This window comes from Alosa pseudoharengus, unplaced genomic scaffold (genome assembly GCF_046254945.1).
Source record: "Alosa pseudoharengus isolate Yale_2024_CS ecotype anadromous, Long Island Sound unplaced genomic scaffold, YU_APseudo_1.1 YU_APseudo_1.1_scf_11, whole genome shotgun sequence".
Taxonomy (NCBI): domain Eukaryota; kingdom Metazoa; phylum Chordata; class Actinopteri; order Clupeiformes; family Clupeidae; genus Alosa; species Alosa pseudoharengus.
Window position 1 is genome coordinate 25,979,731 of NW_027468576.1, and position 25,003 is coordinate 26,004,733.

The 25,003-nt window shown below is 40.4% G+C and overlaps 2 protein-coding genes across 3 annotated transcripts; both read left to right on the forward strand.

Moving 5' to 3' along the window:
• The first annotated feature begins 11,064 nt into the window (after nucleotides 1–11,064).
• Nucleotides 11,065–15,352, forward strand: cunh1orf210 (chromosome unknown C1orf210 homolog). Its single transcript, XM_076278605.1, has 5 exons — nucleotides 11,065–11,183; nucleotides 13,210–13,334; nucleotides 13,850–14,336; nucleotides 14,424–14,525; nucleotides 14,604–15,352. The coding sequence occupies exons 2-5, from the start codon at nucleotides 13,224–13,226 to the stop codon at nucleotides 15,020–15,022; spliced, it is 1,119 nt and encodes a 372-aa protein (XP_076134720.1). The 5' UTR covers nucleotides 11,065–11,183; nucleotides 13,210–13,223; the 3' UTR covers nucleotides 15,023–15,352.
• Nucleotides 15,353–16,458: 1,106 nt separating this feature from the next.
• tmem44 (transmembrane protein 44) lies at nucleotides 16,459–24,778 on the forward strand. 2 transcript variants are annotated; one of them, XM_076277601.1, is made up of 10 exons: nucleotides 16,459–16,700; nucleotides 16,791–16,920; nucleotides 17,012–17,102; nucleotides 17,487–17,653; nucleotides 18,000–18,086; nucleotides 18,339–18,509; nucleotides 18,940–19,065; nucleotides 19,332–19,442; nucleotides 22,503–22,688; nucleotides 24,426–24,778. In XM_076277601.1, exons 1-10 carry the CDS (start codon nucleotides 16,513–16,515, stop codon nucleotides 24,645–24,647), a joined length of 1,479 nt encoding a protein of 492 aa, XP_076133716.1. In that variant the 5' UTR covers nucleotides 16,459–16,512; the 3' UTR covers nucleotides 24,648–24,778. The 2 variants fall into 2 exon arrangements, with proteins under 2 accessions (XP_076133716.1, XP_076133717.1); XM_076277602.1 differs by having other exon boundaries at nucleotides 22,503–22,649.
• Nucleotides 24,779–25,003: the final 225 nt, after the last annotated feature.

The window sequence follows — 25,003 nt, forward strand, 5'->3', positions numbered from 1 at the left end:
TCTCTGAGCTGCCGCAGGCACAGGCTCTGTGGTTTTACTTGGCCAGTAAAGGCGAGGCCAGCTGACTTTCTGTTTTAACCTTCAAACACTGTTCCGGTCGAAAATGACCGATTTACACATTCCCTGTACCATAAATATGGCATTTTTCATCAGATTGCCTCAAGACCTTATGATCCTTCAAAAAAGGAATTTGAACACATAGAATTCATTGTGACTACTTTCTTTGAATTTTGAGTGATTTATTCAATTTGGTAACACTTTTTTTGCTTACGGTCAAAAATGACCGCCATAGGAAACATTACATTTCATTACATTACATTACATTACATTACATTACATTACATTACATTTGGCTGACGCATTTTTAACCAAAGCGACTAACAACATGGTAAACAGTTTAAGTTTTAAAGCAATTCTCAACAATTTTAGGACAATTTAAAAACAGTACAGTAAGAATAAGTGTGTCAGTGAGTGCTGTTTTTAACAGTTACGTGTCAGTTCAAGATGGCTGGTAAGTGCTAGGATCAGCAAGACTTGTTGTAAGTGGTGCTATTAGAGGAGAGGTTCTCTAAAGAGCTGGGTCTTCAGGAGTTTTTTGAAAATGGAGAGGGATGTCCCTGCCCTTGTAAGAACTGGCAGTGTGTTCCACCAACGAGGAACAACAGATGAGAAAAGTTTGGATTGGCCTGAGCGCACTGGTGGTAGAGCTAGACGTCGTTCGTCTGAGGAGCGCAGCGGTCTAGAGGTAGCGTATGTCTGTATGAGGGCATTCAAGTAGGCGGGAGCAGAACCGGAGACTACTTTGTAGGCAAGGGTTAGAGCCTTGAATTTGATGCGGGCCGCCATAGGTAGCCAGTGTAGCTGGATGAGCAGCGGGGTAACATGTGCCCTTTTGGGTTGGTTGTAGACCAGGCGTGCCGCCGCGTTCTGGATCATCTGAAGGTTTCACTGCGCAGGCTGGGAGACCTGTCAGGAGGGCGTTGCAGTAGTCGAGTCATGAGATGACTATTGCCTGAACCAGAAGTTGGGTAGCATCTTGAGTCAAGTAAGTCCTGATTTTCCATATGTTGTAGAGTGCTAAATGGCATGACCGGACAACTGAGGCAACATGATCTGAGAAGGTTAGTTCGTTGTCGAGAACAACTCCTAGATTTCTTGCAGTCCTGGTAGGTGAAACAGACAGGGAGTCAAATTTGATGTTGATGTCGTGGTGTATAGTAGGTTTAGCTGGGAGGACCAGCAGTTCAGTCTTTGAGAGGTTCAGCTGGAGGTGGTGTGCCTTCATCCATGTAGCTATGTCTGAGAGGCAATCCGAGATCCATGCTGAAACCAAGGGGTCTTCAGGTGGAAAGGACAGATAGAGCTGTGTGTCGTCTGCATAGCAGTGGTATGAGAAGCCATGCGAACGGATAATCTGTCCCAAGGAGGTGGTGTAGATAGCAAAGAGAAGGGGGCCCAGCACTGAGCCCTGGAGGACCCCTGTGGTGAGATGGTGAGGTGCAGATAGCTGACCAAGCCATGATACGTTAAACGAGCGTCCTGTGAGGTAGGATTCAAACCAGATGGGAATGGGAAAGAGTATAATTTTCATCCAGGAGATGAAAGACATCTTCATACACACACTCCTACAACTTACCACCAATGTTCCCACACACATGCATGCACGTACACACACACAGAAGCACACCCACCCACCCACACACACACACACACACACACCGTAGTCACCATAGACATTGAGGGGGACGTGCCCCCACCCCACCCCCAATATTCAAATATACGGACATAGCAAAATAGGTAGGGCCAGGGCTGTAGCCACCATAGACATTGAGGGGGACGTGTCCCTCCCGATATGCAAACATGACCTAAATGCACCCCCCCCAATATACATAGAAAAATTAATTTAAAAAAAAACGCTATACTACAGGAAACCAACTAGCACCACCATCTGAAATGTAATCAAACGTAAATAACACACAAATTAGTGACCTAGTGATGGTTCCAGAGTAGCCTACACCCCTGAGTGGTTTGTTCTGGTGGTTTTTCCGTTTTTCTAATGTTAGGAGTCGGTCCTGGCCCAAGCTCTTCGTTGTCTAGGATGTTGTAACTACCAGTGGCGGTTCTAGACTCAATTACTCCCCGGGCGAGATCCCCCCGAGCGCCGTGGATGTGAAAGTTGCAGAATACGTGGAATTCTAAAAGCGAATGTACAGATTGAGCTCACACACTGTGTTCTCTCTCTGCCCTTCCTCTCCTGTAGCATGCAAGTTGAACTAGGGTAGTGCTTAAAGGGGAAATCCGGTGTTAAATGGGTTTTAGATATGTTAAATATGACCATAAGCTAGAGTCATGGACAAGAAGCACCTTTTTTGCCTTTACTTTGTTCATGCCAATGCAGTAAAAAGTTGTTGTAGAGTATCATCTTGAGTGCACACATAGGCTAAAGCCTAACACGCAAACTCGGGTCAAGTCAGGTCAGATCAGTTCGTATCACAGATATGGAGCGCAGAAAGGTCATTTTTCATCACTAAATTTAAAAAAAGGTATTTATTTCTGTAGGGCGCACACCACATATGTCTGTAAATTGCTCAGCCCCAGATTCAGGACAGTCTGGCCTACACATACATGAAAGTCATGTCCAGCTGGCAGCTTGCTGTGGGGAGATACATTCCAAATGATCTTTGTTTTATTTAAAAATCAAAATCAAATCAATGTAAGAAGTTATATATGAAATGGTGGCAGATCTGGGTAGCTTGTGCTGAAAAAAATATATAGCATGTCTAAATGACACTTACAATGACAGGATAAATGCTTATAACTAAAGGTAGTGAAAATGCCCTTGAAACAGTCTGGTTCTAAGGGTTAAAAACAAGTGTAGCCTAATAATGTAAATATCAATATGATGTATTTAAATGACTTAATATGTTTAGCTATTAATAATTATGCAGATCATAAAATACTATAAATAATTATATATATATGAATTCCAAAATATGAAATAGAAACCTATATATGACAACCGTCACCTTCTGTGTGTGTGTGTGTGTGTGTGGAGGGTCAATCAAATTCTATGATCGCCACTGATGTGAATGATCCCACAATATTCAATATTACTGATGGCGTCAAGGTGGTGGGGGCCCTCAAATCAAATCAAGAGATTCAAGAGAATAAATCGAGATTCTTCACTTGGTATTGGTATTAAAACAATACTTTTGATATTGTGACAATTAGGAGTTGGGGATGTGTCCCCACCAAACTGAGACCAAACCTACACCTTTGCTTGGCACAATGCAGTCAGACAAGTACGACAGAGTTTGGTCTGGAGTCCTGACACACCCTACACCTTTGGGATGAATTAAAATGGAGACTGAGAGCCAGGCCTTCTCGTCTAACATCAGTGTGTAACCTCACAAATGCGCTTCTGGAAGAATGATCAAAAATTCCCATAAACACACTCCTAAACCTTGTGGAAAGCCTTCCCAGAAGAGTTGAAGCTGCAAAGGGAGGTACGACGTCAGATTAAACCCTATGGATTAAGAATGGGATGTCACTTAAATTCATATGTGAGTCAAGGCAGGTGACCCAATACTTTTGGCAATATAGTGTACCCTCCAGAATTATTGGCACTTCTGCTAAAGTTGATTAAAAGGGAAGCAAATTTATTTTGAGAAAAAGGAAAATCTCATTAAGAAATAAATATTTTTAACAAAAACATGTTGCTCACAATTATTGGCACCCCTGCTTATAATACCTTCCTAAGCCTCCCTTTGCCAATAAAACAGCTTGTAATATTCACCTATGACGCCCCATAAAGTTGGAGAATAAGAGAGAGATTTCATCTTTACAAAATCTCCCCAGATTGTCCAGATTCCATAGGTCCACACTTGTGCATTCTCCTCGTTGACTCACCCCACTGTTTTCCTATGGAGTTTAGATCAGGGGACTGAGATGGCAATGTCCGAAGCTTATATTTGTGTTCAGTAAACCATATTTGTTTCGATCTGGACGATTGTTTTGGTTCATTGACCTGATGAATGATCCAATCATGACCAACTTTTAGTGTCTTGTCAGAGATTGACAAGATTTCCTTTGAAAATGTTCAGGTTTTTCTTGTTGTTCAGGATACCATGCACCTTAATTATATTCCCAAGGCCTTTGGGAATAAAAAAAAAAACACCACAATAGCACAGCCCCTCCACCATAATTCTCATTAGGTATGGGATTCTTTTCAGTATAGTCATTCTTCTATATATGCCAAACACACCTAACGTGTTTCTAGCCAAAGACCACAATTTTCATTTAATCTGACAATAGACCACACTTCCAAACAAAGTTACTGTACCATTTAGTAACACCTTCTGTTAATTAATTATTATCACCCGGAGAGAAGAAATACTCTTTTCTGATTGGCTGGCGGGGTGGCTTTTAATTCTGAATAACAGGACACCTAAGTAGATGTGGTAAAAAAAGTTTAATCGCCGTTCCATATTAATGCTTATGAATGGTAAATAACAACCAGTAAGACGACGGTTGAGACTGGAGGCAGGCTTCGCAACAATAAAATCAACTGTAAACAAGTTGACTGTCCACACTATCGCTGTTATATGGCCAACGAAAGTTGTACAACAAGCTGAACTATGGGCTTCTTTTTAAACGGAACCACGTTTCCTTTGCGTGCTATAAAGACATGGCTTTACAGTGGCAACCGGGTGATAAGTGGGATAACGGCCTTCAAGGTTTGTCATGTTATATGGGATTAATGGACTCGGGCGGAGGCAACTCCCCTCCGCTGTCCGTCGGGGAGTTCTTTGCCCCTCGCCCTCGTCCATTAATTCCGTATAACAGGACACCTCGACGGCCGTTATCCCTTACTTAACATTAATTAAATGACTGGACAGGCTGTTACCTAACATGCCCTCTAAATAAGCTATTAGCAATGAGGTCACTTTTGAAGATTTTTTGGGGGACTTTGTAACTCTCCAATAGTGGTTGTTATGGAATTGTTTGCCTATCTTACCATCCTCCTTACTGTACGCAAGATAACCAAGGGTCTTTGTCAAAGCATGTTTGTCACTTTTCCAGATGATTAGAACCTTTTGATCATTTGATCATGTTTTAACTGTAAATATGGGCATTTTCAACAAAGTCCCTATAATTTATAGTATTCTCTTGCCATTCAGATGTTGAAAAATGACTAGAGGATTTAGCCTCTGTGTGACTTTATTTTCATACCATAGTGAAAAAGAAAGTCTTGAACTACTTCTGAAAGTTCACAGACACTGATTAACTTAAATAAATTCAAATTAGTTAGGAAAATGCTTCTGTTAGGTTTTGTATATAAGATTGTTCAGAGGTGCCAATAATTGTGAGCAACGTGTTTTAGTTAAAAATATTTATTTATTTATGAGATTTTCCTATTTTTTTTTCATTGTGAGATTACAATAAATCACCAACAGATTATTTTTTATACCGGTTTTTAGTCAACTTTAGCAGAGGTGCCAATAATCTTGGAGGGTACTGTATGTAGCTCTACCCCAGTGACTGTTTTTCTTTTGTTTTCAGAACTTGAGAACAACCTAACAAACAGATATTCTAGTGTATGACAGAGGGTGAGAAAAAAGCAGCATATGCACTAATTATGACTACAAGTGCATTATTGCAGCTGTGCAGTAACCAAAGCTGCGAGAGGTTTGGAGGAGTAGGCAAGAGAGGAGATAGTCAGATATGTCATAACCACATATAAGCGAGAGAGAGAAAGATGGACAGATCTGCGGTGGACTCTGCCGGCCTTTGGAGCCTCTGGGTCAGGAAGCGTTGCTGCTGGAACTGATATACGAGCAGGAAACGGGCCAAGCGGGAATGAAACAGTGGGCAGCAGAAACAGGAAGTCCTGCGCTGGCCTCCTGTCTGTTGTGTGTTTGCTCAGCCCACAGCTCCTATCCCAGAAGCCTCTCTGGAGAGCAGCTGGAGTGGTGGCCGCACGCCATTGGCCCAGCATGCACTTGGGCCTGACCAGGAATTCTATCAGTGTGACACATGCAGTAGTATTGGTTTATGGTAATGTACACTTCGGTTTCATGGTGACTTCCACAGTAAGTGTTTTGGGGGGCTTATTCACATGACCAAGAGCAGGGGCGTAGCCAGGATTATTTTATAGGGGGGGCCAGCTGGGTCCAGACTTTTTATTGGGGTGGCACTTGGGAATCAAAACTACAATATGAAAACTACTCAAAAGTTTTGAAGATTAGGATACCCTGTTTTAATAACGGCAATAAATTGTGTAAAGCCAACACTGATACACAGGTCCATTCACAGACAACCTGAACAGTTTGTTGTCCACTCCAACACATTTTCCATAAATAGGCCAATGCTATAAAAAGTACATTATGATAATGCACCTTACTTAATCAGTCATATTCAAATGATGTTAACTCAAAGAACAATAATAAATACTACAAATATGGTATGCAGATATTTAATCTTATACTGATGGCAAAACTATATTTCTTTCTGTTATCCACTCCAAGTACTTGGCTGTAAGTAACATGGCTCTGAATTAAGACATTAACCCTTAGAACCCTAGACTGTTTTAAGGGCTTTTTCACTACCTTTAGTTAGAAGCATTTATCCTGGTCATTGTAAGTGCCATACACAAACAAGAACAATGAGCCATGAACAAAGTGAAGGGAAAAAGGTGTTTCTTTGTCGAATAAATTGGGATGCAATGTGAGTCTTGAATTGGATGGCATGTAGGAATTTGCTAGGATCTCAAAACCGGATTATGAACATGCTATGCCATAGAGAAACACATTATAGCGTTGGATTATGAACATGCTTTGCCACCACAACAACACACAAAAACGTGGGGTAAGTAAGTCGAGCTATATGAAGTTATTATTTTGATGTCACTTCGTCTGTTTTATAAGGATGTACTTGGTATCAAATGATAGCTCTGTGTCTCCTCTTTCATCTGACATGCGTGGCATATCTATCCGATCACGGGTTCGTGAGTAGGGCCTAATTCAAACGAGAGTAATGGCTGTGCAGCGTTGGTTTTTGTACATGATGTTATTTTGCAGTCACGTTGTCTGTTTTTATAGCCCAGAAGGATTGATATACTTGGTACCAATGGATAGCCCTGTGCCTCCTCTTTCTTCTGATATGCCATATCTATGCAATCACGGGTTCGCGAGTAGCCTAATTCAAACGAGAGTGTGGGTGCGCAGGTGAACTAAATATGATGCAATTTGATTTAATTTCATGATTTTTTGTATTTTCATACTTGATCGCACAGACAAGTGTTTAGTCTCGTTGGAAAGCCCCACTTCTGCTCTGTCACGCAGTTAAGGTTTCATCTCGTTGCAATTACCGGAGCAATGTAACAAAGAACTCAGGCAACGCAGCAGCCTGCCTCTGCCTGACCAGCTATGGCAAGAACCACACGCAGTCAGCAAATTATGTTTTTATAAAGTAGCCTAGGCTAGACACTATTAGCCTACTTTTATTGGAGCCATCGGGAGTTATGTGCCTAATATGCTTGCATTTCACCGGAATATTATCAAAATTACCGCGGGCATCCGCTTATTTTTGATCAGCCTCACACTTCAATGTCAGAGCCTAAGAACAGCCCAACGCAGCTCACTTTGCTATGATTCGTGTCACATTTTAACATTTTATTAACATTAATGTTCCAAGTCATCATCAACTCACCTGTTGTCACTGAGGTTAAGTAAGTAGTAGTCTACTGTCAAGTGTTTTTAACAGATGACTTGAATTGTCCCCTGATGCTGCTGCACTAGGCCTACTCACGATTTGATTAGAACCGTAGGCAACACTTCCTTTCAAAGTACCGTTGAAAACGGCAGCAATCTTTTTTTTTTACTTTTCACTGAACGGAGCTGGGGGGGCCAGCAGGGTGGCCAAGCTTTGACCAGTGGTGGCCGTGGCCCCCCCTGGCCACCACGTAGCTCCGCCCCTGACCAAGAGATTCACAAAGCACCCCATGAACACATGCAGTAAGGCAGTACTCAGCAACATACATATATGTATACATATTACTGCTGACTCATTGGGGGTCTTCATGCATGTTGTATATTACCCCCTGAGATATGGAAAATACATGCCAGAGGTTTCAGATTTCTTTTACAGGCTTTTTGTCTTCATTCAGGTATAGAACAGCCTTTGTTCAGATAAGACAGTAAATATGTGAAGAGTAACACGATATGGGAGAGAGATAGGATTGAGATAGATGGGATTGGGAAACAACCGTGAATCAGATTTGAACTCAGATCCCCATGAGCACATGAACCAGAATGTGGTATGGATACTGCAGCCACTTGTACCACAGCTGAGATTTAAGATTATTTTTGTTTTGGTGTAAATGCTGGAAGGACTTTTGTCCCTGGTCAACTCTGGAAGACTGTCATGTCTAGTGTGTTACAGTTTAGCTTGCTCTTTTAATGATTAGTTGTTGAGTTTGTCCTCCTTGGTTATATGTTGTTTGATCTTATTGAACTACACTTGCAGAAAATAAAACTATGACATCATACAACCATAGCATGTTAAATAGTTATTTTCAGTAAAATATTTAATACTGACAGTAAACATTCTCATTTGTGTTGTTGTGTAGTAAAAGTGTAGCTTGTTTGAGCTATAAACTATGTTAGATTATTGTTTAAGATTTGAAGTGTGTTTCGATGGATTCGAGGTTGGAGGGGCAATTAATCTGGGACACTGAATGTGACTTTTAAGCATTTACAGGCTACGACAACCGGGGGGAAAGGTGCCTGTAAAACACAAAATGACACACTTGTTGACTGCTGCTGTTTAGGAGACAAGTCATTTGCATCTGGGAGAATATGAATTTAAGTAAATGGGTGAAGAATGCCCCCTGATCACCAATACACTCAAAAGATTATTTTTTTAAATTTGTATTAAAGCAACAGTAACATCAGCAGTCACATTGGTGCAACTATTTGATATGTGTGCATCATAGACTGTATAGAACATATATAGTCTATGGTGTGCATGCATTGGCTGACATTCCAACAGCTGTGTTGAACAAATCAGGACAAAACAAGGGGCAGGTAGATTTCACAGAGTGCAGTGCTGAAATGAACAAACCTTCACTACATAGGCTTTTGAAAGTATATTGGTTCTGTTGTCATAACCCTCTTGTTCACATGCTCATGAGCCAAACTAAACAGTGCTGTGATAAAAATCACTGGATTACCATCTGAACAAATCACATCTGGTTTTCAATGCAGTGAGGATGTTGGTAGTTCCCATTTCAAAATGGATGGAATGTTCAGATGCTTATAAGGAACTGTATAGATGCAAAATAACCAGAGTATGCAACATGTGGTTGTGTGTGTGTGTGTGTGTGTGTGTGTGTGTGTTTGTGTGTGTGGGAAGGGTATAAGTGTATGTGTGTGTGTGTGTGTTCGGGGGGGGGGGACGGGGGGGGGGTTGGGTATAAGTGTATGTGTGTGCCAGAGAGTGAGTGTAAGCGAGAGAGAGAGAGAGAGAGAGAGATAGAGAGAGAGAGAGAAAGAGAAGGGAAGAGAGATTGAGAGAGTGAGAGTGTGAGAAAAAGATGTGGGATATCCAGACAGCTGGTCTGAATCTCTAAATAGGGTATGATGTGCCAAACACCCGCATCTTGAGTGAGTAGACCTTGTGGACTCCATGGCTATTGTTTTTGTGTCAGTTGTTTTTCCTGACCAACAGAGCGAAGCTACTGCAGCTGTCCCTGTGGAGACCTGTGACCCTCTCCACACCAGCCATGTCTGTAACATCTGCAACAATAGGGACACAAACAAACAAACATGCAATCACCATGATTAACAACAACAATTATTGTCATTATGAATCATTATAATGATAATTTACACTTACACTGCATATGTGTACACCCATCAGAGTGAAGAGCTCATTTTTGCCACAAATAAAAATGAAGCTGCAAATGAAACAAAATGAATGAGGTGAGAAGGAGGTTATGGAACATAACATGTACCAAAGAATGTACATATTACTCAAAATGAAAATAATCAAACAAATGAAACAGATTAAAATGTTGCAGAGTGAAGATGGTGGAAAGCTATCTGAAGAAATTTCACTTTTTCATGCAGACTTGCTTTAAAACTTGACAACTAAGTAACTTTTACACACACACACACCCACACACACACACACACACACACACACACACACACACACACACACACATGACAGAGGGGGGGATTACTCCATTGTTTAGCTATCCTTATTTTCTTCACAGCCACCAAAATGGTGGTCACTGCTTTGCGTCACCTTCGTGATAGCAAGGACTTAAGTGTCTAAATCCAAAGTGCTGCATAATTTAGAACTTTTAGCTACAAGTCATTTTAGAACAAGTATTAAGTTCAGCCTGTTGAAGTGTATCTTAGCACATATACATAAACCATTTGAATTTATTCTGAGATCATTCTGAGTCATATAACTTTTGTGGTTTTTCTTGTGTTCCGTGTTCCAAAGAAATAATTGTTGACATTCTAATTTCCTCTGACGGTGATTGGGTTAAGTCAAAGTACAAAGAGAATGGGGGGATGACTTATCTGGTTACAGAGTTACTTATTAACCAGACTAAGGGAAACTATACATGTAAAGACACAATGCTCTCAGACTCGACACAACATGGCTCTCCCTCTGTCTTCATCCAGGTAAACAGTTCTATCCCTCATTACACTTTGACGTAGCTGTGATATACCAGGAGCTGTTGGACTAAACAACGTCAGATTCTTGGTAAGATGTCTTCCCAGCCATGTTTATGGTGGGTGAAACTGAACTTTGCACTTAGCATACAGTGTGCTTGCACTGAATTCATACCTTTCATACTTTCATATGTAAGTGGTCTAACACTTGATTTCAGAATTCAGTCTAACACTTGATCTTAAATGTATCATTTAAACGTACTAGATAATCTACTGAGAGGTGAACAGGATTAGGAATGGTCAGTGTTTGTGTTATGCTACATTTAGTCTAACCCGTATAACACTGCATGCCTTTCTGTTTTGAACCAAAATAAGATCAGGTATGATCTTGAAGAGAGGTGATCTCTCTTCTAGTTTCCATTCAGAGTAGAATACAGAACTGGATTGTTCTTCATGGGGCTGCCTGTAACAACTTTACAGTAACAACCAAAGGTAAAACAAAATACATAATCTGTTCCCTATTCACCCTGTTTATCAAGTGTTAAACGGCTAATGGTTTCATGTGCTTGAGGGTGAGAATTAGCCTTAATATAACTAACTTGAACTAAACACAGAGACATATATTGTCTGAATTGCATAAGCTAATGGAAACCACAACATACTGTAGCTGAATCTTTGTTTGTGTCTTATCTAAGTGTATGACATAACATGAGGGAAACACAGGAAATTGGCCTCTCTCTGTGTACTGGGTGGTAAATTACAATGATATCATGTAATCTACCTGAGATTTAAAGCAAAGACAAGAGATTGTGTATGTACATGGGGGAAGGGAATTACTCTTGGGCTTGAGCACCAAGTTTCACCATGGGGGTCAAGTGAAGGACTCTTTGTGTGAGATTTCCGCACTTTGCGCCGTCTGACGAGACGAAAGAAGCCTGGGGAACACATTAAATTCCACTCTGAGTAACAACTGGTCAGAGTAAGATAAGGCACTGGGTGTCTGATGTTTTACTGTGTTGGTGGGAAAGATGCTTATTGTGCAGGGCCAATGGCCCACATAAAACTAGACATAATATAGTATGACATAGAAAAGATTGCAGACATGATTGAGTGATATGTTTGATACGTTTTGTGTATCAAATATATTACGACAAAGAGAAACTTACAAATTGCATGAGCACATGATTTACTACGACATACTATTACGTCTCTGGACTTTTACTTAAAAAAAAACATAGAATTACACAAACACACACTCACTCACTCATTCACTCACTCACTCTCTCTCTCTCTCTCTCTCTCTCTCTCTCTCTCTCACTCTCTCTCACTCTTCCCTTTCACACACACACAAACACACACATTCACTCACACACACACAAACAGCCACTCCTGCTTCACCTCACAGGCTGCAGGGTGCAGCGTGATGTGTTGTTGTGCCTGTGAGCAGAGTGGGACAGGAAGAGATAATGGGAGCCCCTAACGAGTGTTTACAGCCAACAATGCAGAATTCAATAGCAGGAGGGAGAGAGGGGAAGAGGTCTAATAACAGACCAGGCCCCTCGCTGAAAAATGGCTTCTGTGCCAAGAGGGGTCTACAAGACTAGGGGTGCACACGTACACACAGACCTATGGGAGGCATAGGGCACGGTGGTATTGTAACACTTTCAGACCGTGCAACTCTATAGTCAGTGTGCACTGTGCAAAGTGTGAGACCCACAGGTAGACCGTGTAGGTTCTTTAAGCTGTTTTCACCATAACATTGACCAAATTATTTATGATCGGCGGACACTTCTCAATGTGCTCAATGCTGAACATCATTTATCATGTTGCCCAAGTTACTCCAACACTGCTCCCCTTATGCACACTCAAAAGTCAAAAAGTAAAAACAGGAGACACTTTCCTCCTTGACAGAAGTTCTGTTCAAGTGGTATTCAAAGTATCTTGTGAAATTGCCTTGCAAGTTCTCATGCAGACTAAGAGAACAGAGCATCTTGTGTTTATGTAATTTTACAACATAATTGTGTGTGTTGAGTTGTGCATTCTGTATTGAAATCTTTATATGATGGGAACTCTATTGATGTATGGGTGGAACAGTAAAGTTTGAACACTGTTCTTATAGTAATTCATTTATAAAGAGAACTTATTGATTTTGGCTGGAAAATAAAATAGGCAATGCAAGACATTTTACAGAACCAGAAAAGAGAAAATGAAAAGGCTAAGTCTGGTCATTTAGAGTTTAAGTTCATGAGAATAGAGGTCAGATACAGCAATAAACTAGACTCATTGTGATCATCTCCAAAGGACATAGAGTAGATCATACTGCCCAGCATTAAAGAATGACAATAGATATTGATTTCCTTTTAAACTGCTGGTTAATGTTGACTCTGACTCTTTTCTGCCTGTTATGGAAAATCTTTCATTTACAGTGACTACATTTTCAGACTGCAAGACAGAGGCCATCATCATTAGTCTGACTGGTATTTGTTATCTTTGGTTGAACTGTGATTTTTTTTCTCAGGAAGCAGGGGGAGGATGGGGTCATGGGGTCACCTGCTCTGTGTGTCGTTGCTTCTGTGCGTTTCTGCCACTGTCACTGATGCCTCTCTCCACACCGTGGGCCCCTGCTTGGTGGACACAGGCAAGGTGTGTGGAAAACATTGCTTTTTTGCCCCTTTTGTTCTCCAGACCACTGAGTGGATAACAAGGACTGGGAATATCCTGTTTGTAGGCACAAATTTCCTGTTTTTGATGACAAGGTGACTCTGGAGCAAAGTCTTGTCTAATGTGTCACGGCACGGGACCTTAGTGTGTAATGATTTCATTGCGGCATTCTTAGTGTAAGCCCTTTTGGTCTTTATAAACATATCCAGAATAATCATTTGGTTGGTTAATATATATTCAAATGAGCGATCGTCAATGAATGATTTAATGAACAGCTCATCAGCTAAATGATTTAACCTCAAGTTTGTCCGTATATAGATCCATTAAATTGTTTTGATTTTTTGATATGTATGTATAAGTTAGGAAAAGTATTATGAATGTCTTTAGTCTGTCTTTATGACTTGTTTGATAGATATTTACCTTGTGTTCTGATGTTACAGAAATATTAAACAATATTGTAGACTTGGGGTTAAATGTATCCTTCCTGTGCAATTCAGGCATCATTCCAATGTGGTCAGAAGAAGCTAACAAAGATTCCAGAAGAAATATGGACCAATGTAACCAGACTGGATCTCTCAGACAACGGTCTTATCCTCAGCCATCCTGACACTCCGAGAACACTGCAGAAGTTTGAGAAGCTAGTCCACCTGAATCTGTCAGCTAACTACCTCCCCCTGCTGGCCAGAGGCTTGTTCAGCAGCCTCCCATCTCTGGAAGTCCTGGACCTCAGCAGGTGTCAGCTCTCTGTAGTGGACACAGAAGCCTTTGAAGGCTTGCCCAGGTTACAGAGGCTTTTTCTAGGGCACAACAGACTGCAACCTTCAGTGTCTACCACCTTGAAGGAACTTAGAGGTGTCTTATCCTACCTGGACCTACAAGGCAATCCTCGTGACAGTTCTGCACCATATGATGAGCAAAAGGGAGCCCAGAAAGTGACCAGATTCAAAGCATCAAAAGGACATGTACATGACCATGACTATGAAGGTCAGCCCTATTATGTTCAGCTCAGTCAGCAGCCCATTTAACTTAAGTATTTGTGTGATAACAGTTTGGTTTGTGTATAACTCTCAGGGTTCAAGGAAAAACGTATCAGTGGTAAAGTAAACCACAGAAAACTACTAGCTGAAGATCCCTTCCCTTCAACCACTCCAGTTCCAAGCACAACCCTTAATGGTAAGCATTCACCTCTCAATACACTAACAACAATATTTTATACAAAGCTGTGGGTGACATCTCTTTTTCCACTGACAGACACTACTCCTGTTCGCGTTCCCGCTCACAACTGGAAGTTTCTAGTGGGAGTGCTGATTACAGCCATAACACTGTCCATCATTGTTGCAGTAGTGGCCAAATGCAAACTCCTCCACCAGTACCTGGCCAGCTATCGTCACTCACGGTTTTCTAACATAGACTCAGAAAGCCACTATGACCCAGATGTGTATGAGGTGGGCTTCGCCTCGCGGGGAGGAGCAGGCACGATATCAAATGGAATAGCAGATCATGATGATGAGGAAGAGGAAGAGGAAGGAGATGAAGAGGATGATGATGGCTTCATTGAAGACAATTATATACAGCCAAGTGAGAGAGAGAGGGCGGCAAGAGCAGCACAGCAACAGGTGAAAGAAGAGGAGGAGGATCTGGATGATGATATGGAATTCACCATTGGATAAGGATTTTTGACTTGTGGTAAATTGGATTGAAATGAAAGTGTGAAGGAGGACCAAATATCCCTTTTCTTGGAAAAATTGTAGTCTCTCATATTTGGAATTATGCTTTGTAAGTTGAGCTGAACTGTTCTGAGCTGCCATAAGCACACGGCCACTAATGGCACACTTACCAACAATTCAATGACATCCTTACTTGGATAAACAAAAATAACCTCTGATTGCCACTCTGACTTGAAAATATGCACTCCTTTGTAAATAGTTTGACTAATGTCTTGTGACAGTTTAGTGAACTTTACACTCCAGTTTTGAATAAAATATTTTCCTGTTTTTGTCTTTCTGATTTCATGACACGTTTCTTGTTCAGTTTTGCAGTTTGGCCTCTTTTAGGCCTCTTTTTTCCTTTAGCTTAGTAAGTTAGTGTAACTCACTTTGTTATATAATACAGTTTTTCTCATTTGCTAAAACACAACTTCTGAAACCTTGCTCCGTTTTCTTAAAACATTAAACACAAAACCTCAGCTTCAAGCACTATTTACAAAACCTCTGACTCCTCTTGCAAAATCAAACTTTCGCTTCAAAACAGTTTTACTTGTGCTCAAAATCAAACACTGCTCTCAAATCATAAACAAAGTGATCAAAATGATATCAAGCAGTCAGTAAACTTTGTTCAAAACATATAGTTCTTAAGGAGAAGTACATTTTAATCTCAAAACAAATGTCATATTTTTCCGTCATTGTCTTTTGATGAACGAAAACATTAAGTACTTTGCTTTGCTCTTTGCATTTTTTTGTTCTTCCTCCTCCTTGTACCCCTATTTTTACAGTACCTTGCATCTCACAAACTTATCTTCTGATGCAACCAGTCAAAATCTATTGCGCAGTCAGTACTGTAAATAAATGGAAAGCACAATGTTAAGTGACATGTGTATGTCTATTTGTATTTCATTTTTGCCACTTGTGTTTACCAGTATGGATGCATGTGCGTTAGAGTGCAGAATGTGTTTTGAGAATGAGAATGTGTTCAACGCTTTGCTAAAAAATTGTAGGTGAGATCTGCAAATTGTGTTTTGTGAAATGGTTTAAGGACAACAGACTGAACAATTCGCTTAATGAGTTCAAGCAACTGAGAACTTTCTTCAGCCTATGGGTTGTAGGGTTTTAGCAACTGAGAAAAACTGTAATAGGGCCATAGCAAGCCTTTTGAAATTGGGTGGGGGGAGGGCCATAAATATCCAGAATATTTCCTTCTATCCAAAATAATTCATGAACCATCAGTAGTCATTGAGCAGGAAGAAGTGTAAAAGTTAATTTATCACGCTTATTGTATAGGTTGTCAAATCTGATTACCGGTAAGCACTTGCCATAATGAACTGCAGACTTTGCCCTTTAAATTTGGTCTCGGGTTTTGCCAAGCCGCAAGCCATGATTGAAACTGGGAATCGATTCGAGGAAGTCATTTTGCAAGACTCCAGTGAAAATTGGAATTAGCAGCAATGTTTCAAGTTCTGTTTCTAGCAGATGCAGATAGGGATAGCGTTCAGAAAAACAACGTTATTTTTGAGTCATCATCTTGGTTTAGCCACGATGTACTTGTCAGCTGCTTCAAGGATAAAGAGAAAGTTTGTATCGCATATGGACTCTGCCTTCTGTCTGCATTTGTGTCAGTCGTCGCATGCTTACTGTGAGTAGGCTACACATAGGCATTCATCAGTGATCTGAACATATTTTACCTAATCACCCAATTTATCTTATAAACTACTCTTTTCTGTAGCCTGACATACCAAAGATGCTATTTGAGAAAGCAAATTACAGCCGACGCTGCCACCTGCGCCGTCTATTGTGTCCTTGGCCATTTGTGCCACAGTGTTGGAGCGTTTCTTTCCAAGCAGTTATCCTTTCAGGTGAGATGTAGCCTACTGTGTAATGGTAGACTTATGATGTAGCCCTATTTTGGGGGATTAAATGTCAATGTTCTCTTTGGTTTATATACAGGTCATAATGGGTGCATTTTGGGCAGTGTTGGATTTGATTACTTTCTTCGCCGTCTTGCTCCCTATGTACTTGTTTTCTCACTCGGAAAAGGGTAAGCCTAGAGGACCCTTGAGCTTCTTATTGGTCTAATTCCGTTTGGGAGCCTCCTAAAAAACAAATATATGATGTGTACAGTAAATGTTTGATTGAAGTGCCACCTCTTACGCAACTGTAGGTCAGGTTTATATATAGCCTAGGCCTATATTGTTTTTACAAGAATGGCCGATTATGTTGATTGCGAGGACGGGTTCTGTTATTGTACGTTAAACGTTAATTTTTTGACTTGTTGAAATTACAATTACTTGTTAAAAAGGTTGAAATGTTTAGCAGTGTGGTCACCTTACATTCATGATGATGATGATGTCCATAACTTGCACATCTGATTGGCAATGGATATGCAACATACCATAAGCTAGAACATCTGCTGTCTAATTAGGAAGGAGGATGAGGATGATGAAGATGAGGAGGAGACAGAACCTGTTGAGTGTGTGTCTCCTGTTAACGGTGGTCGGAGGGGGAATGCACCTGACAGCCAGGAGTCATGCCCACCCTGTAGACACCTATGGTCCTTACAGGAGACGACTTTTAGGTGCCATTGTTTATGTGAGTCAAAGTCATATGAAATGCACAATTAATAATACTCTAGAGGTCAGTAAATACACCAGCACTCCACAAGGCATTCCGCTGTATTTCAGCTACACAATTTGTACAGTTAGTTCCAACCTTAATCTAAAAGGCTGTGTTGATTTCAATAGACAGTTGAACTTCCCCTGGGATGTACTGAAGCATTAGAATATGTAATATAAACAGTAATGACTGTCTACAGTTGATTTACTGTAGGCCTATAGATATCTGAACAGCCCGGTCATGTTTTCATATCCAATAATATTATGCAAAGAAGGTTAACGTGTCAATGGTGAGCAATTTGAATATTGTTTTTTTGATAAAGGACAGTTTGGAGCTCCTGGGTTACATACTTGGTCTGCTGAGTTTTGTGATCAGCTGGACGTCCCGTTTTCCAGTTATTGTGATCGTTGTAAGTGATGCAACATCTGAAATCCAGAAATGTCATGACTGACTGGTAAACATACAGTAACATTATATTTCAGGTTGTCACGTGTTATTTGTTGACAGTTAATATTGTTCATATGATTTTTTAAAATAAATTATTACAATTTTGACATGATAGAGTTGTAAATAAAATGCCTCTAAGATAAATATTTTGATATATCCTTTAAATTACCTTTTATGAACTGCTTGTTACATTGACAAAAATGCATCTTCCTAGTACAATAGAAAGCAAAGAGGAACAGTTCATTCCATGGCTGGGATTCTGTATGCTGTGGCTGGTGGCCTTTACACAGCTGCCATCTTGATCCATGACACAAGACTTTCATTTGTTGTCAAAGCCTTGCCATGGATTATGTCCTCAACATGTTGGGGAGTCTTGGAATTCCTTGTATCCTTTGCCTCTTTTAAGCAAAAATAGTAATGGTTTTACAAAGCAAATGCAAATGCAAAATAACTGGTAAGACTTTACCTAATTTTTTTATGGAATTCTGAACTAATTTGTTTTCTTAAGCTATGGGATGGCCTATCCACCTCACCTGCTTGCCCATTGGGTTGACCAACGCTACTCAAACTATGATTGTTACTCTGTTCTCTTCTGACTCATCGGGTCATAAACCCTAGTCAGTAGTATATGCAAACAAAACTATGAATTGAGATTATCAAAATTCTTCAATGCATCAATGTCATGTACAGCAATGAATCATATTAGTATCTGAATTTGTATCCAATCAGCATAATTCGTTAGGCCTACTTCACTGGAGCTCTCAAAGTAAAATGTAATCCCCAGGTTGCTTAAGTGCCTTAAATTCTGACCCCAGATCCTGGCCCTGTCCCTTAGCAGAAGGAGATCTGTCCGTCATCAGACGGTAAGATCTCTCAGCTCAGACACTGTGGCCTTGTTGGCTAGTGGCAGTCACACAGGGAAGGGTGCCAGGAAACGCAAGGTAAATCGCCATCCAACAATTTCCCACACATATATAAAGGGTGGAAGGTTTCAAAAAATGTGTTTTAACAATTGTGGAAAACTGTAAGTGTTCCCTTAATTTTTTGAGCAGTGTGTATATATATATATATATATAACATTATGCATTCAATAGTGCAGCTAGTGCACTATGCATTCAATAGTGTAGTTGCACTATACTAGTTGCATGCATAGTACTTTGAGACCCGTAAAAGTGTAAAAATATAACTGGTGTTTTTAATTGCTTAGCTCCAGGACAAAGAAGATGCACCTCCTTTTTACCCAACGACTAACTGTACTCTACCTAAGAGGACTGAGATGGGACACTATATGGATGTTAACATTCAGCCTGTACGTAAGGTGAGTTGTTAGCGGCTCTGACACAATCTACATCTACTATAGTCTATCTGGACCAGGGATTGGCAGTATTTATGATGCATGTATTTAAAATACGTATTTCAAATACAAAATTAGTATTTTATTGAGCTGAAGAAAATGGCTTCGTACTTCGTACAAAATACTTTAAAGGTGTGTACTGTATTTCTGTAGTTTAAAAACATTGCCAAATATTTTTGGTAAAACCAATACTTTTGGTGATGTGATGACACTGATGTGATGAAGTTTAATCGTCCAATTGAAACACGTGGTACTGTTTATGTGGTTGCCATCCAACATTGCTACACAATGAAAAATTCATATGCCCCTTGACGTCAATATAACACCATTTAGCGCTTACACAGTACCCAATTAGTTAAAGGTGCTCTAAGCGATGCCACACGTTTTTTAGGCTAAAACATTTTTTGTCACTTACAGCAAATATCACCTCACCATCCGCTATCTGCCTGTGTCCTGAATACACTGTAAAAAACGCGATCTGTGGACAGCCCAGGCTCTAAAAACGCCAACAAAAACAACCTGGGCAAACCTAGCCCATAAAAATATAACAAACTGTTCCAACAAATCACAGACAAGATGCTTGTTTAGGAGAGTTTCAATTGCACAGGAGGGAGGGGGAGGAAGTAGCGAGCTAGCTTTTTGTTTTGTTTGAATGTCAACAGAAATGACGTTACCCAGTATCGCTTAGAGCACCTTTAAAAACAAACTAAAAGGGTCATCCTACCTGATCCACAGTGTTACACAGTGCAATATCAAGCCATCTGGCCATGCATTGACACTGACAGAGTCCCCACTTTGTACCACTTGACCAGTTCAGTTGTGACTTTTGAGTGCATCTCTGATAACAGTATTTAGGCTATGAGATGTAACACGTAGGTCAGCATAGTTGATCTGTTGACTGTTTGCAGGTTAATGGCATGTCTTGTAGGCAGAGAAAAGCTGTTGCTCTCAAACACTGTCCACTTAACCAACAGAGTCAGTGTATTGATGAAGGAATAGATTAAATAGACAGATATGGAATAGACCAGTAGCTGGGATGACAAATAGGCGGGGCAGAGTCTGATGATCAAGTTTAGAAAAAAAAACTAAGGTCGGTCCACAGAGATTTTGTTCATTTTTAAGGCTCTTTCTTTCTATGGCTATAGGCTATGAGCAAAATCTGGGGAATGGAATCCCATAATGTTAGCACTTGCGGTCAAAACACCATTTTTTTCATGCATTATTAACCTATGGTTAACCTACTTAATGTTATTTTATTGGGTAAGGCTATTTGCACCCCTGGTAAAATTAGCAGTGTATGCTATTCGTACCCTGGTGCAATAAGAACGAAGTGAATTCTATTCGTACCCCGGTGCACACAGCAATGTGTCCTATTAGTACCCCGTCTGGTACAAATATCAATGTATGCTATTCGTACCCGGTACACACAGCAATGTGTTCTATTAATACCCCGTCTGGTACAAATATCAGTGTATGCTATTTGCACCCCGGTGCATTTATTCTGGCATATTGATCACACAATATAATAATAATAATAATAAAAAAAACCAAGCATGTTTTTTTGTTATTACGTGAGCAGAGGTCATACACTTTTTGCTAAATGCACTGGGGTATGATGTAACAAATATACAGTAATACAGTAATACATATGAATGTAGTGGGATTGCAGTCAAAGTCCTTTTAGGCAAGTCCCTCCACTCGGCGGCCATATACCAACGTTTTATGGGCACTCATCGGGCACAGTCTTTGGGTCGAACTGCGCGTGCGCAAGGCTTCACGACACCAATCTTGCTCCAGCGGCGAGATCACAACACATGATTGGCACGATGTCTCCACAACACACCATATGATTGGCTCAATGTATTCACATGTCGACGTTTTGCCGAGGAAGGGGTGGGATATGTGTAGACAACGGCCATATTGGCGTGACAAACTAGCCCCATGCATTTCTATGGAGTATTTTTTGAGTGCTGTGTCTCCACATTAGAAAGTCTCTGTTGCAGTTCATTGGCTTTACTTGATCATTGTAACGTGGGGGCGTTAGCTCTGGGGTGCGCTGGTGCAGAATTTGGGAATTGTTTTCACTCACCTGGTATGCACTCGGATATAAGTGGGAGTGTGTTGCATTTCCTCGGTTTTCCTGGCCTAAGCCAGATAAACAAACCTGTAAAGCCTGTTCAGACGTATCTGTGGGTTTCGGGGAAGAACAACACTTTGATATTCCTTTTCGCAGAATATAGAAGAATCTTTTCTTGACATAAAATGGAACACCCCTACATTTTCTAAGAATGATAGACGGTTATTTAAAGAGTATTTTTAGTATTTCAAAATACATGGCATAGTATGGCGTGGCTACTGTATGTTGTACTTCATTTTGATACACTTCAAATTAGGGTATTTGCTATTTTATTTTAAAGTGTATTTTGATGTATTTTTGTCCATCCCTGAACTGGACCAGGGCAGAAAATATGATGGGAAACACCATTGTTGAATATGTACTCACTGTGAATCTGTTTTTGATGGTGTAAACTTGCACAACACCACTAGGCATAGGCTATACATGTTTCTTTTAAAAATGTTAATATCAAATCAGATGATTTTTTTTAACGGCACAAAGTAGGTGAAAGTTGTGACTGAAACCATGCTTCAAATCTGTGTTTCCTTACCTTGACCGCTGTTGCAGCAATCGCTCAGTAACTTTGCATTTGTCACTGCATTATGTTAGTTTACCAGTTTCAAATGTGCTCAGCTGAGGGGATAGAAGTGTACAGAAACACTGCTTGCCACATTCAGTGGCGGAGGGGTTCTATAAAATAAAATGAACATGTGCTGCTCTATATCATGTCTCAGTATTATGTGGTTTAATATCAACAATATTAAATTGCTGCATCCGCTTAGAGGTGCATTAGAAGCAGTAACAAACCTAGTTTAGTCGGATTCATCATGGAGTAATACAGAGAGGATTTCTATCACATCAATGTCTTGACTTCCCCTTTGAGCACTTCACACCTGTTTGTTCTGCAGGTGTGTCTGAAGGAAGTGAGGGTGTCACGTGAGGGTCAGTGTGGGAGTGAGCCGCTGAAGAGGACGGTAAAAGTGGTCAGGGTCGATGACGCCTGTTCCTCAGGCAGCTCTTCAGACTCCTCCTCATTCTACTCTGACGACCTAGAGGTTAGCAGCCATTTCCTCACCAGGCAGTTGCAGGCAACGGTGAATGCATTCTCTTAAGCACTGTTTTTTGTGCAAATTGAGGTTCAGCATGAAGGCACATGAAATAAGTGTGGAAATACAATTTGTTCATCACACCATGGGAAGTTTTATATTGTCAAACTCAATTTAAAAATTCAAATAAAAATGGCTCACAACAACATCAAGCAGAGAATATCCCTAATATTCAGGTTTAAATATTTGGATGCAAGTATAGATTTTGCCAATAGATGGAGACAAATTGAAGGAAATTACTGACTAATGTTAAATTACAATGGATTGTATATGTATGCTTAATAAATATAAACATTTTAAGCTATAAATATGGTCCTGACCAGTAAGGCCTGTCATTTGTACAGTAGAGATATATAATTTAACAGTCTGTGAGAACAAACTGAATCCCATAAGGTGTTTTCATTTAGGTGTTTCAAAATGAATGTTTGTATTAAAATGTGTGTTGTTGATTCTTTTTGTGAATATTCTCTGAGATTTGGCCATGGAGTGTTTCCTTATAGTGAAACATCGCAACCTCACTCTGATCATGCCAAGAACTTTCTCAGTGACTCCCTGAGAAGGCTAGTGATGGAGGATGTCATTTAATTCGAAACAAAGGCAAAAGAACTTGGAGTGCTAACAATTGGTACTTTATGCAATTCACTAAACAGGAAGAGGCAACGCATGTGAGCCTCCCACAAACAAAAGTGTGGCTAGAATGTGGCACAATGTGCTTTTTACTTTTCATGTTCCAACTTTAGTGATAATCAGCAATTTGGATGTGTAATAAGATTTCATTTTCTAACATATTTCTGCTTGTTTGTAATTGCACTAATAGAAGACCAATAATGGGGCACTTGCTCTTTGCTCAACTTTGTACAGCTAACAAATCTAGAGTAGATATCTCGGTCTATATTTTATTGTCAGTCCTCAGCCCTGGCAAAGGTCAAGGTCGTCTGATAGGATTCAGCAACACATCTCACTCATGCATACGCCTTATCTGTTCCTAAAACTTTCCCGCAAATCGTACCCTGGATTCTGGGTCAACTCAGTCATTGGACTGGTCATTGCGTGAAATGTGATTTAAAAATAAAAAAAGTCAACTAAAACAATATTTAGCAATTGACCAGTAACTACAAAGACGTGCACTGTTTGTGTTACTAGTAGTCACTCTGATCAATCCATCTTAGTTAGTCCAGTTAAGGAATACTTTCTATGTCACTTGTCTTGAGCAGTCTCATTTGGACTTGAGTGGAATTGTGAAATGACCCGATTGTTCTTCTGTTAGAACGTTATGATTAAAGTCCGGGGCTGGACCCCCTTTGTTCCGGAAGTGGTACAATATGGTAAGGCAGTCCATGGGGAGGAGGACTCTGGCTCTGCTATTTTTGGGAGTTTAGTTTAACCTTGTCTCTGAAAGCAGCATTAGAAAGACATTATGAGGACTCCCTTTTAAAGGAAGTGACTGTCTAGACATGAGCTTGTGCTCCATTTAGTGTGGCACTCATCTAGATGACTATATCTAAACACCTCTTTTGTTAGGGTGGGCAAATGTCCAGTTGGCGGACATCCAGTGTATCAATGTTCTGTACTTTATAAATGTATCCCATGGCTAATCTGTTATTCTCATTTCAGTGCCCTGTGTCAAGTCTTAATCATGCATGTTGTAATACTTCTAAAACAAGTTATTGGTACATGACTGACAGTTACAAACTATCTTTACTCAAATTGGTCTCTTCTGCACAGTGGGATTTTGAGGAGGCAGCTTCTACGCAGTGGTGCAAGGTTTCAAAGGAGCAGGACTGCATGGAGGCTTTTCCTCTGCAGCCGTGGACAGTGAAGCCAACCCTGACCGCCAACACCCAACCAGGCACTCCCTTCTGCTCTTATGACAAGGGTCTGACCATAAAGATGGCTGCTGACGAACTGACAGACTGTGAGAAGACTGAGTCATGCTCTGGGAAATAACTGGAGAGCCCTTGCCGACCAACACCGCAATTTACGAGCATGGGCTACAACTAACAACAGTAGAAAACAACCTTGCACTACCACGTTGTCATAGGATTACATTATATAATAAAACCAATCATAATGATTTATCAATGCTTAATTGGTTTATTTGAATTGCTAGTGCATATCACAGTTTGACACAAATTACCCAACGTTTCTGTATAAGTATATATACTCTTTTGATCCTGTGAGGGAAATTTGGTCTCTGCATTTATCCCAATCCGTGAATTAGTGAAGTACACACAGTGAGGTGAAGCACACACTAATCCCGGCGCAGTGAGCAGCCTGCAACAACAGCAGCGCTCGGGGAGCAG

Coding starts and splice junctions, on each gene's coding strand:
- cunh1orf210 (XM_076278605.1), top strand. CDS start 13,224: ATGGGGTCATGGGGTCACCTGCTCTGTGTGTCGTTGCTTCTGTGCGTT. Junction 13,335..13,849: donor GCTTGGTGGACACAGGCAAG/GTGTGTGGAAAA, acceptor TGTGCAATTCAG/GCATCATTCCAATGTGGTCA. Junction 14,526..14,603: donor TCCAAGCACAACCCTTAATG/GTAAGCATTCAC, acceptor TTCCACTGACAG/ACACTACTCCTGTTCGCGTT.
- tmem44 (XM_076277601.1), top strand. CDS start 16,513: ATGTTTCAAGTTCTGTTTCTAGCAGATGCAGATAGGGATAGCGTTCAG. Junction 18,510..18,939: donor GGGGAGTCTTGGAATTCCTT/GTATCCTTTGCC, acceptor TTCTGACCCCAG/ATCCTGGCCCTGTCCCTTAG. Junction 19,066..19,331: donor AGGGTGCCAGGAAACGCAAG/GTAAATCGCCAT, acceptor TTAATTGCTTAG/CTCCAGGACAAAGAAGATGC.